Consider the following 15,914-nt stretch of genomic DNA (forward strand, 5'->3'; position numbering starts at 1 on the left):
GCTGCGTGGGGCTTGGTTGACAGCTGGGGTTAAACCACGACACCAGCTAATCATGGTAACTGGATTGAAAACCACTGAATGCAGCAGAAAGGGTCCTCTTCTGTTCACTACCCTTCATTTGAAAAACAAAATGCTAAACTGTTTTCTGCTGAGCAAGAAAATTTCTATGTAGGTAGATGTCCTGTACATCCAATTTAAACATGATGACTAGAAAACAGTACTTACTAGAGTTATTCCTTGCAGTTTGGCCACAAAACCATCGCTATGGCAGAACTGTGAATTTATGGCTTCCTTTATGGCATGGCATTCATCTCATGTTCAGCAACCGAACCCCACCCCACCTCCCCAGAGGAACAGCCAGTGGGTTCAGGAAAATGAACCTCTACAAAAGTCATTTAGCAAGTTGATGTCATTTATTGTTCCTCTGCCAAAAAGTTGGCTAGAGTCTTGCAAGTGCTCTGATGCTGTGGAACATCACCTGGACAGTTCTGGCAAAGTGCCAGGTATTACCAGGGTGGATTTTGATGAAGAAGCTGCCCATGCCATCTGGCGCATGCACCAAGCCATGTGCATGTGCTCTGCTGAGAACCCTGTTGGCAGTGCTGGAGATGGGAAATTGTGTGCCAAGTACAGTGGGCTTCTGACCACCTGAATTTATGCACAATTTGGCACTCATGCTATATCTGAGTCAAGGAAACTGTCAAAATCAATAACTATGAAGCTCAAGTGCTCACATCCACATAGAGTCCATGTGTTTGTGTCAGTGGCTGAGCTGCCCAGACCTCAGTCAAAGCTTGTTCTCTTCAAAATGGCTGTGACCAGCAGAGCCCATGTTTGTGTGTGCTTCTAAAGTCATTTTGTCCTTCAGATCTCTCCTGTCTTGCTGCTACTGGTTTGGAAAAGGGTTGTAGAAACTGTGCTTTCTCCTTCCTCCCTCACCAAGAACAGGGACACTGAGGCAGTGTGGTTAAAGGCTTTTCTTCACATCTACAGTGTGGTTGAAGTGGGCATACTCCTGCACCAAGAACAGTTAGTTCCCAAGATCTTGGAGAGCACACTGAGAAAGCAGCAGGCACAGGATTACAAAACAACAAAATAAAACAAAAAAACCCACCACCGACAACAACAAAAAAACCCACAACCAAAACCCAACAACAAATTAGAATGACCCTCCAACAAGAAAACCAGGTATCCCAGGTCATAGCTTTCATCTATTCCAGGGCTCTTGAGGAGAAAGTTAAAAGTAATTGCTGCGAGCCCCCTCATTGTTCCCCTGTTATGAAGTTGACAGGACAAGTTTCTGCTCCTGTTACATTTTAGAAAGTGTTAAAAGGATTTTCTGAATCAAATGAGTTAACTATAATCTTCCCAGGAACCGTAACATCAGCAGAGGTTGCCAGACAACAGTGTGTTTTGGCCTCCTCCATCACCACATGGTGCTGGGAAGGGGCCTTGGAGGCAGCAGTGCTGGAAACGTGCCTTGCAGGAAATCCCCAGCTCCCAGGTTGGCTTCCCTGTGAGCTCCTGCTGGGATGGGCAGGAAGTCACTGACTGGGGACCAGGATCTGCCTGTGACATTTTATTCACAGTGTATTTCTTCCCCTGAAGAAGTGCCACAAGCAGGCCTCCAGGGAGAGGACTGTCATTGTTTGGCCTCTCTCCCATTTCCCTTTTCTTCTCCCCTTCACTGCGGTATTATAGTCTTCAGTCACTTTCATAGAGATGTCTTTAATAATGGATCCCCTGGATCCTTTTCCCAATAAACAAATTATGGGGAAGCAGAGCTCTGCTCAAATGATGGAGCAGCCTTCTGGCATCGAAACCGCTGTTGTTCCTGGACCAAGCAGAAGAGTTCTGTACGTTTCCTGTCAGTCCAAGAGAGAAATTTCTGCTGTAACTAAGGATGGGTGAGAGTGAGCTATGTGCTAATAGCCCTAATCAATTGGGATTATCACTTGGGATTATCCCTTGGTTGGGACTAATCTCTGAGTACAGTATCTCTGAGTACAGTATCCAGATTAGGAGACTGGCTCTTAAGGTAGCATCCCTATTTGTTCTTGAAAAGATGGAAATAAGCTGGGAAAAGTAACAATACATTTACTTTGATATTGGATTGCTTTAATGAGGGACTTGACAGACACAGAACCATTTAATGAGTTTCATGGCACCAAACTGGCAAAATATTACAATGCAGGTGTTTGAATCTGTAAATGTATGTGCCTAATGAGCTCTTGTGTTGGAACACAACAAGATTTTACTTGCAGTTAATACAGAATCTTTGTGTTTTTTCAGTGCTTGGTGGCTGGCAATATGAATGATGCCATAGCCAAGGGTGTGAGGTTATGAATAAATAGATTTCTATACATAACATTTATCACAAAAGATTTACTACATATGGGATTGGATTTGTTCATGCATGACTCTTAAATCAAGCAAAACATTGATCCTTCTAGACTTCCAGCTTCTACTGCTGTTGGTCTTACTGATAAGATCAAATAGTTTTGTATTTACTACATTTAAAGAAGCAGTGTTCTGTTTCCATGATGCGTGTTGGAAAGGGTGGCATATTGTCATGGGAAAGGATTATTGTCATATAGAAGCTTAATTCAGAGCAGAATTTTAGCATAGTGAGACTGGCAAACTGCAGCACAGCGCAGCAGTCTGCACTCATATGTGCATTTAGGAGACCCTAATCCATGAGAGGTCACAAAAATTTGTGGGCACATACATAGATTAAGGCTGCAGTAGTCACTTGGACTAGTCACATGCTGAAGTTGGAAATATGCTCAAGTGTCCTTCTGAATAGATATATAAGTAGTGCACCCGTTTGTAATTTTAAACACTTTTTCTGCAGCTCCACTGACTATAATCTACCTGTGCTATTCTTTTCCTTTAGAATAATGAGCTGTATAAACTCCTGGGGATTTTGGCAGAGCTCAATAGCCCAGAAAAATAGGACGGAAAATTAATGCAAAGTATTTCTTGCTATCCTGACATTCAAGGAGACTGTGACTGGTTGAGCTCCTGGACACTTAAGGACTTTCAGCCAGCTTTTACTGTTACACAAGTAGAGATTGATTACAGTAGAAAGCCAAACTATTTGTTTGTGTTGGGCAGGGTCAAGCAGTGCACTGTTTGCGTCAATCTCTCGTAACTTTTCAACAGAGGAATGTGATCCTGATGCTTTTTGAAAAAGTGCAGCAATGTCATGTGGTTATTAGCCTTTGTTGAAATGTCCCAGGGCTTGAAGTCTCTGTGTTAATAAGGCACGGTGAACCAACAGTTATTGGATAATGAGCTTTCAGTGTCTATGCTTAGAAATAATCAGGTATGGCTAGTGGAGAGTTTCCATCTGGTGCAAAGTGCATGTACAGTCTGCTTGCTGGCAGTGAAATTGGGAAATATATGGCTTACCTGGGGGCACTCTCAGCTGGCAGGAATCACAGTATTCATTTCCTCCTCTTCATGTTATCCATCTTTAGTGACTTTCTTCTATGACAACAGCCTCCATCTGCAGAAGATGCCATTTGATTTTGTTGGCTGTGCACATGATCTAGACACCTGGCACTGGATCGTCATTGATTTCATTGGTAAAGACCAAGGGGCAAAAAGGTAACTGTGCATTAGCTGTCCTGGAAATGCAACTAACTTACTCTTCAGCACTGTTTGAGAGCAACCGTATCCAGCAATTATACCTACTACTTTTTGTTTGCTTCATTTCTGTGTTTTAAACAAAGACCAAGCAAATGCTGCAATCTGTATTCTACGTTTTAGCCGACACATCAAGACTGTGACGTCAGTTTGCCTTGCCATGTTTTCCTCAGGGGATGGTGACTGGGCTGGCAGCCCATGCTGAAGTTATGTTCTGTTTAAGCTTGCTTGCATTCACAGCATCAGCAAGAGAGTACTGAAAATCCTGAAGACTGTGAAAGCATGGATGCTGTCTGGCTTTTGTCACAATATAATTGTTCTTATTCTGTATTCTTTTGAAGAATGCCTTCTCAAAAATAGTCTCAAGACAAAGCTACATTGTAAAAATGACCCAGGACATGCATTCCTTTCCAATGTGCTGTAGAGATGCTGGCCTGGCTTAATAATGCTGCTAGCATCATCCCCTGTCCCCTCCCAATACCTTTGAAATCGCTTTGCTAGCAACCCATAATTGCAATCCTTAGAGTGCAGATCAACAGAGTACTCCATCTTTAAAAGCAGCATAAGAGGGATACTAGCACCAACACAATTTGCAAGGCTGCCCTTGCAAATTAGTACAAAAGTTGGCATGAAGATTCAGGATTTTATCCGGGACATCTTAACTTCTGTATTTTAGTTGGACCTGCTTGTAAATAGTAGCTTATACTGTAGGCACAAACTACTATGCATTAAGTATCTGCAAAATGCTATAACTGCAGCAAAGCCAAGCTTCAGCAGAGGCTGAACCTTGTACATCACTCCTGTGAACTCCCTTAAACACCTGTTTGGGAGCCAGAAGTCACTGGGGCACAGCCAAGGAGCCACACGGCCACCTCCTGACAATGCCTCGGTGTTAGGAAGTGTTGCGCAAAGACGCTCAAGAGGGAGGAAAATATGTGATGGAAGGTATTAACTCTGTTGTACAAGCACCCAGTGAGACACCAAGAACGTGGTGTATGCTGCCAGGGCACATTGCAGAACAGGTGGACTCAGCCTGCGGCAAGGTCCAGAGAAGGGCTGGTGTACGTCAGTGAGCAGAAGAACGGCAAGCTCACCATTTGAGGGGACCCCAGGAGAACTTGGCTCAGCAAGGATACCATGGAATGGACGTGAATTTCAAGGTGGAGCTTTCTCAGTTTACCACAAAGAATTAAGTGGTACCTGTGGGGAGGGGACTCTGTACTGCAGTCCTGCAGTCTTGTGGAAACTCAGGCAAAGCAGATAAGTCAAATGAGTCAAACTGTAGGATTCACTTACACTGGTTCTTCGGTGTCGATGAATGTTGTTCGAAGCAGTTCCTTGAACTCCAGTCTCCACCAGTTATTTGCAAGATGAGCAAGGGAGGCCCAAAAACCAGATAGAGCTAGAAGAGAGATTTCTTAGTGTTATATCCCCAGAGGGAGTGACAGTAGGCAGGGAGGTTCTGAACGTGTAGTGTCTCCCTGGCTTAGTGGCTTGCACAGAAACCTGTCCTCTTCAGAAACTTCACATTTGGTGCCTTAGGGTGTTTTCAACAGTACATTTCTGTACAACTGCCCATCTTTAATGTGTGTGAATGAAATCTGTCTGCTGATACTAACACCTGGATATTGTTTCAACAAATGGAAGAAACCCTGAATCCCATGAAAAGAAGCTGGCCTGTGATGCAATGCATATGGGATTCACACCAAGTATGGTTCATTAAGGCATTCAGTTTGCATAGCCTTTTCCAAGACTGATTAGCTGATGGTATTACTGATTTACATCTCCATACTGGTAAAAGTTTATTGAACTGCACTGGTTTGGTCTGATGTTTGCCCTGTGCATCCAGGCAGTGATTACACCTGCCTACTATCACACTGGTTTTGTTGCCACTTTGTTGCAAAGGGAGTGAACTGGGGTTGATATTACCTGAGTGATCGATCACTGGAGCCAGGAACTACTCCCACTCAAAAGAATTTTTTTGGCTATGAGGGTATTGCATAGTGAAAAATACCAGAAACTCTCATTTTACATTTCCACCTCATTTTTCATTTCAGCCACTGAAATGGTATGACAGCAGACAAGGAGCTTTACTGAACAATTGCAGAGTCCAGAATCATATCACTGGTTTTGGAAACCAGGACTAATAGTTAACTGATGGTTTTAGTCACATCACATGTCAGGACTGGGAAATGCTAATGCAACATACTCCAGAAGTTTTGGCTGCTGATCTTTTCCAATTTGATGAGTACAAACAAGTTTCTGTGCTGTATGGATGTGATGGTATTAAACTTATAACAAGTATTTTGAAATAAAGCACCATGGAATATTCTTCTGGCTATATGTGTGTACTGAGGGCTGTGTTTTTGACACCACTTCAGGTGTTAGCATCTCTGCTTCTGCTGTGATGCTCAGGAATTTAGTGAAGTGTTTGGCGTAAAGTTTGACTTCCGTCTGGCTGGTATACAAAGTGACAGTGCAAACCCACTGAGATCACACATTTTATCCATCGTGTTATAACAACCTCCAGTCAAGGTGCAGGGAATGGGAGTGACATCGGCAGAAAATGTTACTGGACCTTTATAGAAAGGAAGTAAGTTGTGGCAGGGCAGTGAATATACTGACTACCCCAAATGTAAAAGGACATATCCAAATTAAGCCCACTTCTCCTAAAAGTGGTATTTTTTTTGTCACAGCAAGGACATTTGTAATATTATCTTTTGATAGAAATACCAAAATTAGCTAGTTTTATATCAATTAACTTGATTAAAGTACTCTTTCTTTGTCTCCCTCCACTTCCATTTGCTTTTATGAGAAAGTTAGTTTTTTCTCCTAGCCCTTCTACAAGATGTTTCAGGAAAGTACCATTGTAAATTCTGTCCAGAAGAACTCTTTGCACAAATGCAAAGAAAACGGGAAGGTTCTTGTTCCGTTGCCCCTTTTCTTTCTTACCTTCCTTTGTTCTTCCTCATGGTATAAATACAAAGAAAATTAGTGCTGTTAATTCTTTCTGGTTGTGGCAAAGTTGCCTCCAAAATATGTCACCCCAATAGTCATTTAATAATGCAACAAGAATCTTTGAGTACTAGCAGAAAATTATCCACAGAGGAATAAGATTTGACTCATTTTCCCACAAAATCAATGTGACCGTTACATTGACTGGTTTTCAGATTTTTCTCCTTAAAGATTACTCAACCATTGGAGTTTTCCTGAGACTGTGCTGATCCTTTTTGTACTATTCTTTTCTTTTTTCCTTTCTTTTTGCCAAGAGTCAACTGTTCTTTTAAGCTTAGCAAATTCTCAACTTGCCAAGCTAAATATTCCAGACAAGGAGATGCTTGTCCAAAGCAGTTCTGCTGTGGTAATGCACCCTGACCTTTCAGGTAAGGTGCATTTGAGGTTGTGAAACAAGCCCTTAGGATGTGAGATGCTGCTGGAACGCCAAATTCCTTTACTCCCATTTCAGCTTTACTCCCAACTGTGTCCCTGTGATGTGACAGTTACTTATGGGACCTGCCTTAAAGGTTTTATGGTTGTGACTTCAGCTGCAAGACTGTTATCATTCCTGCAGAGAGAGCAGATGTGCTTGAAATCAAGTTTTATACTTAAAAGCCTGTCTATGCTGTTACCAAGAGCACAGCTCTGACCTCTTGTTGCTCATGATATTTCTGTAGCCCCTGTGACACCAGTTAGTCCCTTTTGCTCCTGTGGAAGAGCCTGACTGTGCCAGAACAGGCTCATCTGAGCAGCTCTGCAATGTGGACACGATTGCTGCTCCACCTGCCACCACAGGAATTTCTCTGCTCAGCTGTAAACTTCAAAGCTGTTATTTGACTTGTTTTATCTTATACCAACGTAGACAGAATACCTCAGCAGCTTATCTATGGGCAATCCACGCACTAACAGCTACTGTGTTTTGCTAGTCTGAGCAGCTGAATTGAGCAGCTGCCCACCTCCTCTTTCCTCTTTCTTTTTCCCTTGTGTTTGCAATCCCAGGTAAAGCCTGGAAGCTGCTAAAGGTCTTCAGAGGCTGGAGGAACTGTAGGTTTGTGGTAGGTGGTGGAGATGGCTCTGCTCTTCTTCCTTTTTCAGTCCCCAGGTGGCATCTTTCAACAGATGCTGCTGCAGCAGGGAGAAGAAAACACCCAGAAGTTTAGGGTCTGCTTCTGCCCTGTGAGTCAAGAGATGTTTAAAGGTATGGTGCGTCTTCCTGCTAGTGCAAGGAGAGGGTCTATGTACTGTGTGGGGAATGCATAACATTTAGGTCTTCACCTCCTGTTCTGATCAGGGAGTTGTTTTGCTTTCTGAGCTACTCTGAGAGTTTTGACTCCATACAAGAAACTCAGCCCCAAGACAAGGGTCAGGAAGAGACTCACACATGGTGCTGCTTTCCTTGTGTGGTGGGTTGGGAATCACAGGGTTTTCTTCCTCCTCCCAGGTGCTGGCAACTGCTGCTGCCATCAGCACACTGCTGGCCATGGTGGGCATGCAGGACAGTCAGGCCAAAGTACTGTTCTGGGTGAAAAGACCTTTCAAATTTCCAAACGCAGTTTCACATAAATCAGTTGCTTAACTAATGTTTTCCATGATACTGCCTCCACATCCTGCATATTCTTAGACTGAAAAGTATTCTCAAATATACAGAATTTTTCTGCTGTTGTATGCATGAGGATGTTGTACCTACTTCCTACTCAAAAGAGCCAAGCCATCAATAGATAAGAACCTCTCACCAGTGCTCAGCAGAAAACAAGTGTTGTCTCTCCCCTTTGCCTGTGGGAGCTGGCAGCAGCGCTCCTATCAAGACCTGGACCAAACCAGTAAATTCCGTTGTGCCGTTTGAGTAACAGTGGTCTCTTCTCAGAGGGAAAAAGATGAGAGGAAGAAAGAGTAAATCATAAAGTAAATCATGAGGCAGATGGTTTCTGTTTATCACTCTTAAATTGAACACAAGTATGGGGTTTTTTCTCTGTGTTCCTTAATTTCTGTTTTCAGTTTCTTTAAAATGCTGGTAATCGGTGAGTTTAGAACCTAGAGAACCTTTCATTTGTCGAGACTGTCTTATTCCTGAGATTAAATAAGCACAGATCCCTGCGAGAGGAGCTCACACTAATAACTAAGCCAAATGAACCATGTTTTGCCATGTTTTGATACATAGGCTGGCGCCAGGCACATCCACAGATTGAAGTACTGATTTTGCAAGAGAGTATCCTGCATGGCTGTCTGCTGCAGCATGTCATCAGGGCTGACTCCTTTTATGTGCCTCTGGTCCCAAATCCCAGCAGGCTCTTGAATATTGTTGTGTCATCTTTCTTTTCAGTATTCAGTAACTGTGCTTCATTTCCTTAACGAGACAAACATGCAAAATTAGAGAGGTATTGGCTGTAGAATATCAAACTCATACTGCATATGAGCAACCAACTTCCCATCCCTGTTTGCCTTTGGCTCAGAGACTGTGTTTGTAATGGAGTGCACTTGTATTTTGTACTGTAACATCATATTGTAAACCTTTTACAACCTGAGAATGACAGCCTGGGCTCGTGGGTATTTGCTGTCTCTCAAAAGAGTGAGACATGCTATAGCTCTCCGTGTTTTGCAGTGACAGACTTGGCTCTGGGTGTGGAGTAATAACAAACTTGCAAGGAACTATTGCTTCAATCCAATGAGTAGGTTCAATCAGCAATGTAGTATGCCTACACTTTGTGAACAGACAGGAACACAGGACTACAACAGGAGTGTGAAATTTTCTTTAATATGTTTGCATAGAAAATTGTGATTTAAAAGAATTACTCTCTTGCACAGTTTTTGTTCATTTGCACCTGTGTAATTGACTTAAAAACACCTTTATTCTGCTAAAAAGTTATTTACATGCTTGACTGTATCTTTGCTATCCATACTTCTTGTGTGTAAGAAGCCTGACAATTAATGCCAAGATTAATTCCACGTTTGCAGAAGTGGGCCCACAGATGGCTGTTAATTTCCCTTGGCATCCTTATAAGCCAATATGTTTCTGTTATTTTATTTACCAAATAAACACTATACATTTACTTAATTATATTTGACGTCATAATTTCAGGTTTTGCTTTGGCCTACAAGGGCTCAGGGCCCTCGAGGTAGCTTTCCTCATTATTAAACAACAGATATATAGCTGTAGTTAGTGAATTATGCCTGAAGACATGCATAACAAACAAATGTACAGCAGTTTCTATAATAAAGTAAAAAACACACCTTTACAGTGAAAAATGTGGTTTTCCAAACGGAAAGTATTAAGGGCACTTCAAAACTGACACCTATATTTGCTATTTTGTCCTCTCTTTGAATTAATTAATAATATCTACATTCTAAAGAGGAAAAACATGAGAAACAGCATTTACAATTAAGTGGGACAGAGATTGTTGCTGCTTTTAATATTTCTTTAACTTCAGTAAATGTTGAAATTATTTTAAGGGCAGAAGTGACTTCCAGCAGGGCCTGGTCACACCGGTGGCCATATGCTCATGAACCAAGCCCTGAGAGTTCTCGAGCTTCTTGGCACATGAATGTGTTGGTCTCTCACCTCCCTGTCTCCAGGCACATTTTGAAAAAAAATTCCAAAAGTCATCCATTATCCACAACCCTTCTCTCAACACAGGGCCTCATAGCTGCCCAAAGCAAACAGTTGTCCCCAATACTTTTTTTGTATGTGGTTTTCTTTTGATTACACCTTACGTGATTGATTGCCTTTGGCAGCAACTGTGTAACTGAAAATTTAGAAGTCTGAAATATGTGAAGCACAAGGTTCTTTAGCCAGAGTTCCTCACTCCAGAATTTGTTCCTGCACTTCATATTACATATTTCAAAAGGTAGTGCTGGCTGAAGGAAGCAGATAATGATCCAATGGCTGTTAACAGAATTGGAAGATACATTGTATGAAGTCAGTTCTGTATTTGCACAATAGATTTAATTACATGGTAAAATCAATTTATCAAGTTTTCATATTTACGGTTTGACTATTCACCATCAGCTTTCTGTATGCATTTTTGAAGGGGTCTTTTTTGGTCTGGTCCAAGCACTGCTGAACTGCTCTAATTTGTTGGATATGTCACTGTAGTTGCAATGCTTTGCTACTTTTTTTTTTCTTTTGCATTTTTATGCTCTGAAAATAACATCTTTTTCTTTATCTTTTTTAAAGATAAAGACATTCCCTGCTGATACATCTAATCCTTTTTTCGATCCTTTTACAACAGTACCACAGTTTTCTGTAAGTAGAACGTGCAACTAAAAACTGTGTATTTAACACAATTCCAACTGATTTTTTAAGTGTCAGAAATTTATGTGCTAAGCAGTCCTCAAAAAAAAAAAAAAATAGATTCCAGGTAGAAATTAGAGTGTAAATCAGTTAAATATTCCCATTATACAAATAATCAACTTGTCTGCATTCAGACATTGCTGCTTACTAGACAGAGGATTAAGAGTTAAAGGTCAAGTCTCACTACTAATGTGAGACTGTAGAGGACACCTGTGAAGCTCCACAGAATCTTTCCAAAGAGCAATAAGGGAATGGGAAGACTTAGTCCTCTGTCTAGCAATTGCATGGCCTTCTGCCTGAAACTGCTTGCTGTGCCATCATCGCAAAAAGGGGGGCTTGATTTTCATTGCATTTACATCTGAATTTTAAGGAATTATAGTTAGTGTATTGATGACTACAATGGTATCTTTGTACAAACTTCCATGTTTACCTAATAACTTGAATCAAGTAGGGTTGGTAAACTGCATACAGGAAACAATTATTTGCCAATTTAAAAAATAAGTGCGATCTAAGTCCTACTTTAAGGGTAGAGGCATTATCTAATAAGTATGACAAAATTATCTACTGTATAAGAAACACTCCCTGATTATAATTATAAACCACCGTAACTGACTTCCAGTTTTTAAATTATATTCACAAAATGAAGCATTACAGACTTTAACCTTAACTTCTACCAGTAGCAGCAATCTATATCTGACATATAATCAGAGAACAGTAAACTTCAATCATTGTTGGCCCATGTGCAGTAACTGCATTTGATGATTTAAAAAAAAGCTTTTCTTTCACAATAAACTTGATCATTGGATTTGATCTAAATGTTGTTTTTCTCCAAATAGGTATTTTAAAGGCATAGTTAGGCTCCCCAAGCTGTGTCAGTGCCACTGTCGAGCTCTAATTAAAGGTATCTGAAAATACACAGGACTATGCCACAGCAGCTTTTCACTAGGTCAGCCAAGTCCGGATAGTACAATTGTGGTAAAAGCTAAACCAGAGTTACAGTGTTTGTGTCTTTCATGCTTATATAAGCAGAAAGATATGCCCAGAATCGCTTTCCCACTAATTAATAATGATTGTCAGGAAAATATTTACCTGCCTATGACAGTTATGATGAAAGCAAAATTTAGGAGGGCTATATAAAATATATTTTTATCGTTGGGGGTGTGTGTGTGTGTAGAACTTTAAAATATAAACAGAAGGTATCCTGATACACTCATCCACAGAAATTTCCATCTTGTAGAAAATGGCTGTTTCATAGCAAATTCAAATGTTGAGATTTTGTTATGCTCTGTCAGGAAAGAAGCAGAAAAGTGAAATTCAAACTAATCTTTCTGAAATTCCCTCTTTTCCCCATACAGTCCTATTTCCCTGGGCAGGGTGGAGGGCAGAAAATCCAGATCACAAATATTTAAACCACCATTATAATAAAAATCTAACAGTGTGTGATCCATCATATGATTCCATACATTCCTGCTAATGAGTTATGCACGAATATCTGTGGTAAACGAGCAGCTACCTAGAGGACTGCATAAAGATGGGAAAACAATGAGGAAGGTTAATTGGACTTCAGTCCTGTGTTTCATGGTCCTCTGCCCCAGCCCAAAGAGATGTGCTGCTCCCCAGTAGCGTTTCAGTTTATTTTGATGCATGGGCTTTGCCAAGGGCTTGAAGATTGCTACACCACAGGCCGGAAAGATCTAGATCAGTGTTAGAACTTGCAGGCAGATCTAACTTTGAATGTTCTCCAGTCACACACAGTCCCAAATGGAAACTTTTATTAATCTGTTCCCTTGTTCTGTTTTGTTCTTTTTTTTCTCTTTTCTTTGCTTCTCCTTTACTTTTTTTGTTTGTTTGGTTGGTTTTTTTGCTTGGAACAGAATATTGAAATGTTACTGAGGGAAAAAAGGTTTTTGAACGGTGACATTTGGAATACTTTAACTTTTGTGTAAAGCTTTTAATGTGGTGGTTTATATGCAGTTGTGTTGATTTTATTGGAGGAAAAATTAGACAGCTTGGTTGCCTGGAAAGTTTAAAAATAAGCCTTCATGCCAGGAACCCCTCTGAATTTCAGAGATTTCTGTAGAGAGATGGCAGGCTTGATGACCATATTCACAGGCTGGTATGAGCCATCTAATTATACCAGTTAAATATTTGGCTCAGATATATTATGCAAGCAGATATATTTTAAAAGATATTTTGGATATATACCATAAAAACGTTATCTAGAGTAAATACACTTTAGGACTCAGGGCAAATCTTCAGGAAATATAATTTGTCATTGCTCTGCTAATTTCAGGCTGGGAGAATTTACATCAGCTTCACAGAGTGATGCCTCCTTCTCATGCCATAAAGCAAGATCTGGCAGTCCTCAGAGCACAGGAACACCAAATCTGATACCCCTGCAGCTTATATGGTTGAATTTTAAAAGTTAAATGACAGAAAAGTTTGAACAGGTTCTATTGGCCAGTATTAACGCACGTAACTGGCCAGGGTTGGAGCGAGAGTTTCTTTAGCTGGTTTTACATTCTCCATTTTACTGTTTTTGTGGAATTAATGGAATTCCTTTTGCTTCAGAAGTTGTTTTGGAGCATATCAGATGTGTTTAGCTGAAATACAAGCAGAGACATATTAAAAAATGACAATAAGCAAGCAAACCTAACACAGCATATTTCCCTGAGCTCAAATAATTGTCCCATTGATCAAACTGATTTGTTTGTGTTTAGCATTGATCCTGTGTGGCTTGCAGAATTTGAGAAATAATTAAGACAAAGAAAACCAAAAAGTTGTTATTCAAATAACTGCTCCCTTATGGTGGTGACTTTTTTTCCTCCCTGCCTTCAAGTCTGAACCAAGTTCAAAAGAAAAAGTCGTCAAGAAAGGAATGCAGCTGATATCAGTAGGAGCATGTCCTAATGGTGCTGATGCACTGACAAACTGCAGCTGCTCTGTTCTTCCCGGGTCACAGTCATACATGCACCACAGCCACTAGCCATTGTGATTTGGCATGAGAAATAGTCCATGCCAAAATGCAAGGCAGGGCTGTTTTATTTTTAGGGATCCTCCCCTTCAGTTGCATAGGCTGGCCCAGCCTTTGCTGTAATACTGCAGCGCTGATATGCCTCACCTGAAAGACAGGAGATGGTTGCTTGCTGTTTGTCTTAAACTAGCACTTCCACTATTGCTTTAAAGTTGCCTGTCACTAGATACTGCAATAATACTCCTCCTGAGGCATGCTCCAGTTAGCAGATGTGGGAAAGAGGTGGGCACTTTGAAACCCAGACTCCTACAAGCCCAGACTCCTGGCTGTTAAAAAACATACAGTAGTGAGAGGACCCACCAGGGAATTGTATAGGATTTCTGAAAAACAGTCCAGAAATCTCATATGGTCATCATCCTGCATTATTTTTAGGGAAAATGCAGTGAAGATAAGCAGCCTTCTCCAAACAGATTATGTCTTTTACCTGAATGCTGCCAGCCCCGTACGTGGAGTTTCATCTCATATAGTGCATGTTGCCATCAGGGTCGTCCCTCAGGCATAGCTCTGAAAAAGCCATCAAAAGAGATGGCTGTTCAGCGTCTACAGGGGTTGCACTGAGCAGCTATAGCTACAGCCACCTGTTTGTTCTTCTTATTCGTTGTTGTTACTGAGTGTTTGGCAATAAATTGGATGCTGAAAGGTAGCAAGAGCAGCAGACATTTATCTATGCTTTTTTTCTTTCTGTGTCTATACATTTTTTTGTAGGCAGAATTTGCAGACAGCAAAGTACAATGCTGTGCGGTGCCGTCATCTCCTAAGATAACACTGGTAACCCCGTCACCTGTACTGAGATCTTTGGCAGAGACTATACCAACTCCAACGGTCCAGACAATATATACGTCGCATAAACCGATTTCACTGGCAGACAGGTATTGTGCAGTTCTTTCACAGAAATACTATGCTTTCTGCATTAAAGGTATCAGCTTGATTTCTCTTTTTCTGTTATAATTACCATAAAATGCCATTTTCCCTCATACCAAAAGATTTCCAGTTGCTGTTTGACACCTACTTCAGAATACGTGGGTTATATAAAGAGATCTGGAAGTCATATCTGCTCCAAGAAAAAAACCCTACCTTAATTAACTGCTGCAGCCAGCAGCATACCACTTCTGTGGCCAGTGGCCTGGAGAGAGAGGGCTGTGCAGATTTTCCTCAGGCAAGTTATTTTGTCTGAACCACAAAGGTTTTCTTTTAATAATTGCTGTTGCAATTTGTTTTTTTGAAATTAAATGTCTGTAGGGGAAAGCTGAGGTGGAGAAATGCCTGCTTTTCTAAATTAAAAACAGTCACTGGATTTCTTTCTTTTTCCTCGTCATTTTTTTTTTTTTTTTTAGTAATGTCAAGGTACTGTGGTCTTTTTTGTAGTTTCTCAGACAAACAAGCCACCTCATCTTTCCACAGGCAGCCTGCTTTCAGTTTTCTGTTCTTCCATCCTACCATTTTTGCATGCTGGCTTCTTATTCTAGAATTTAATCAAAGCTGAATTTCCCAAGGTGATCATTTACTGAATACAAATGTAGGAGTGGATATACTCAATACTTCTGGAGCACAAAGAATCCCAGCCTTGTGCTGAAGAGAAAAGATTTTTTTGGCATCATAATAAATGAGCCTTTTTTGCTTTTGGATTCACAGACAATTCCCATTTTCATTTGTTAATTATTTTTTGCAGATGTTGGTTTAATTGCACCTGCACACTTGTTCAACGTTGCTAACTCATCTTAAAATTTATCATTCCAGTGGAAGTGTACTTCTGAAGCTGTAGTGCTGAACTCAGCTTCTGCAGGTTGTCGTGAGCACAAATGGGTGATTCCACCCTTGATTGTCCATGAATGGGCTGCAAGGTTTCTGCAGTGCAGTTCAAATCTCCAATCTCTTTTACAAGCATTAGATACCTAACTCTTGTAACAACAGAGCAAACAGAATTTTTTCCCCCACACTATTTAC

General features: G+C 40.8%; 1 protein-coding gene across 2 annotated transcripts in view; it reads left to right on the top strand.

Annotated features, from left to right (window-relative positions):
• The window catches only part of EPB41L4B (erythrocyte membrane protein band 4.1 like 4B), a 172,858-nt gene that overhangs the window by 151,553 nt on the left and 5,391 nt on the right, over positions 1–15,914 (top strand). For both annotated transcript variants that reach the window (XM_055705548.1, XM_055705549.1), the window contains 2 exons: positions 10,820–10,888; positions 14,676–14,839. In XM_055705548.1, the coding sequence (XP_055561523.1) occupies positions 10,820–10,888; positions 14,676–14,839 (233 nt within the window). The remainder of the gene's footprint in view (positions 1–10,819; positions 10,889–14,675; positions 14,840–15,914) is intronic.

Source organism: Falco cherrug, chromosome 3 (genome assembly GCF_023634085.1).
Source record: "Falco cherrug isolate bFalChe1 chromosome 3, bFalChe1.pri, whole genome shotgun sequence".
Classification (NCBI taxonomy): domain Eukaryota; kingdom Metazoa; phylum Chordata; class Aves; order Falconiformes; family Falconidae; genus Falco; species Falco cherrug.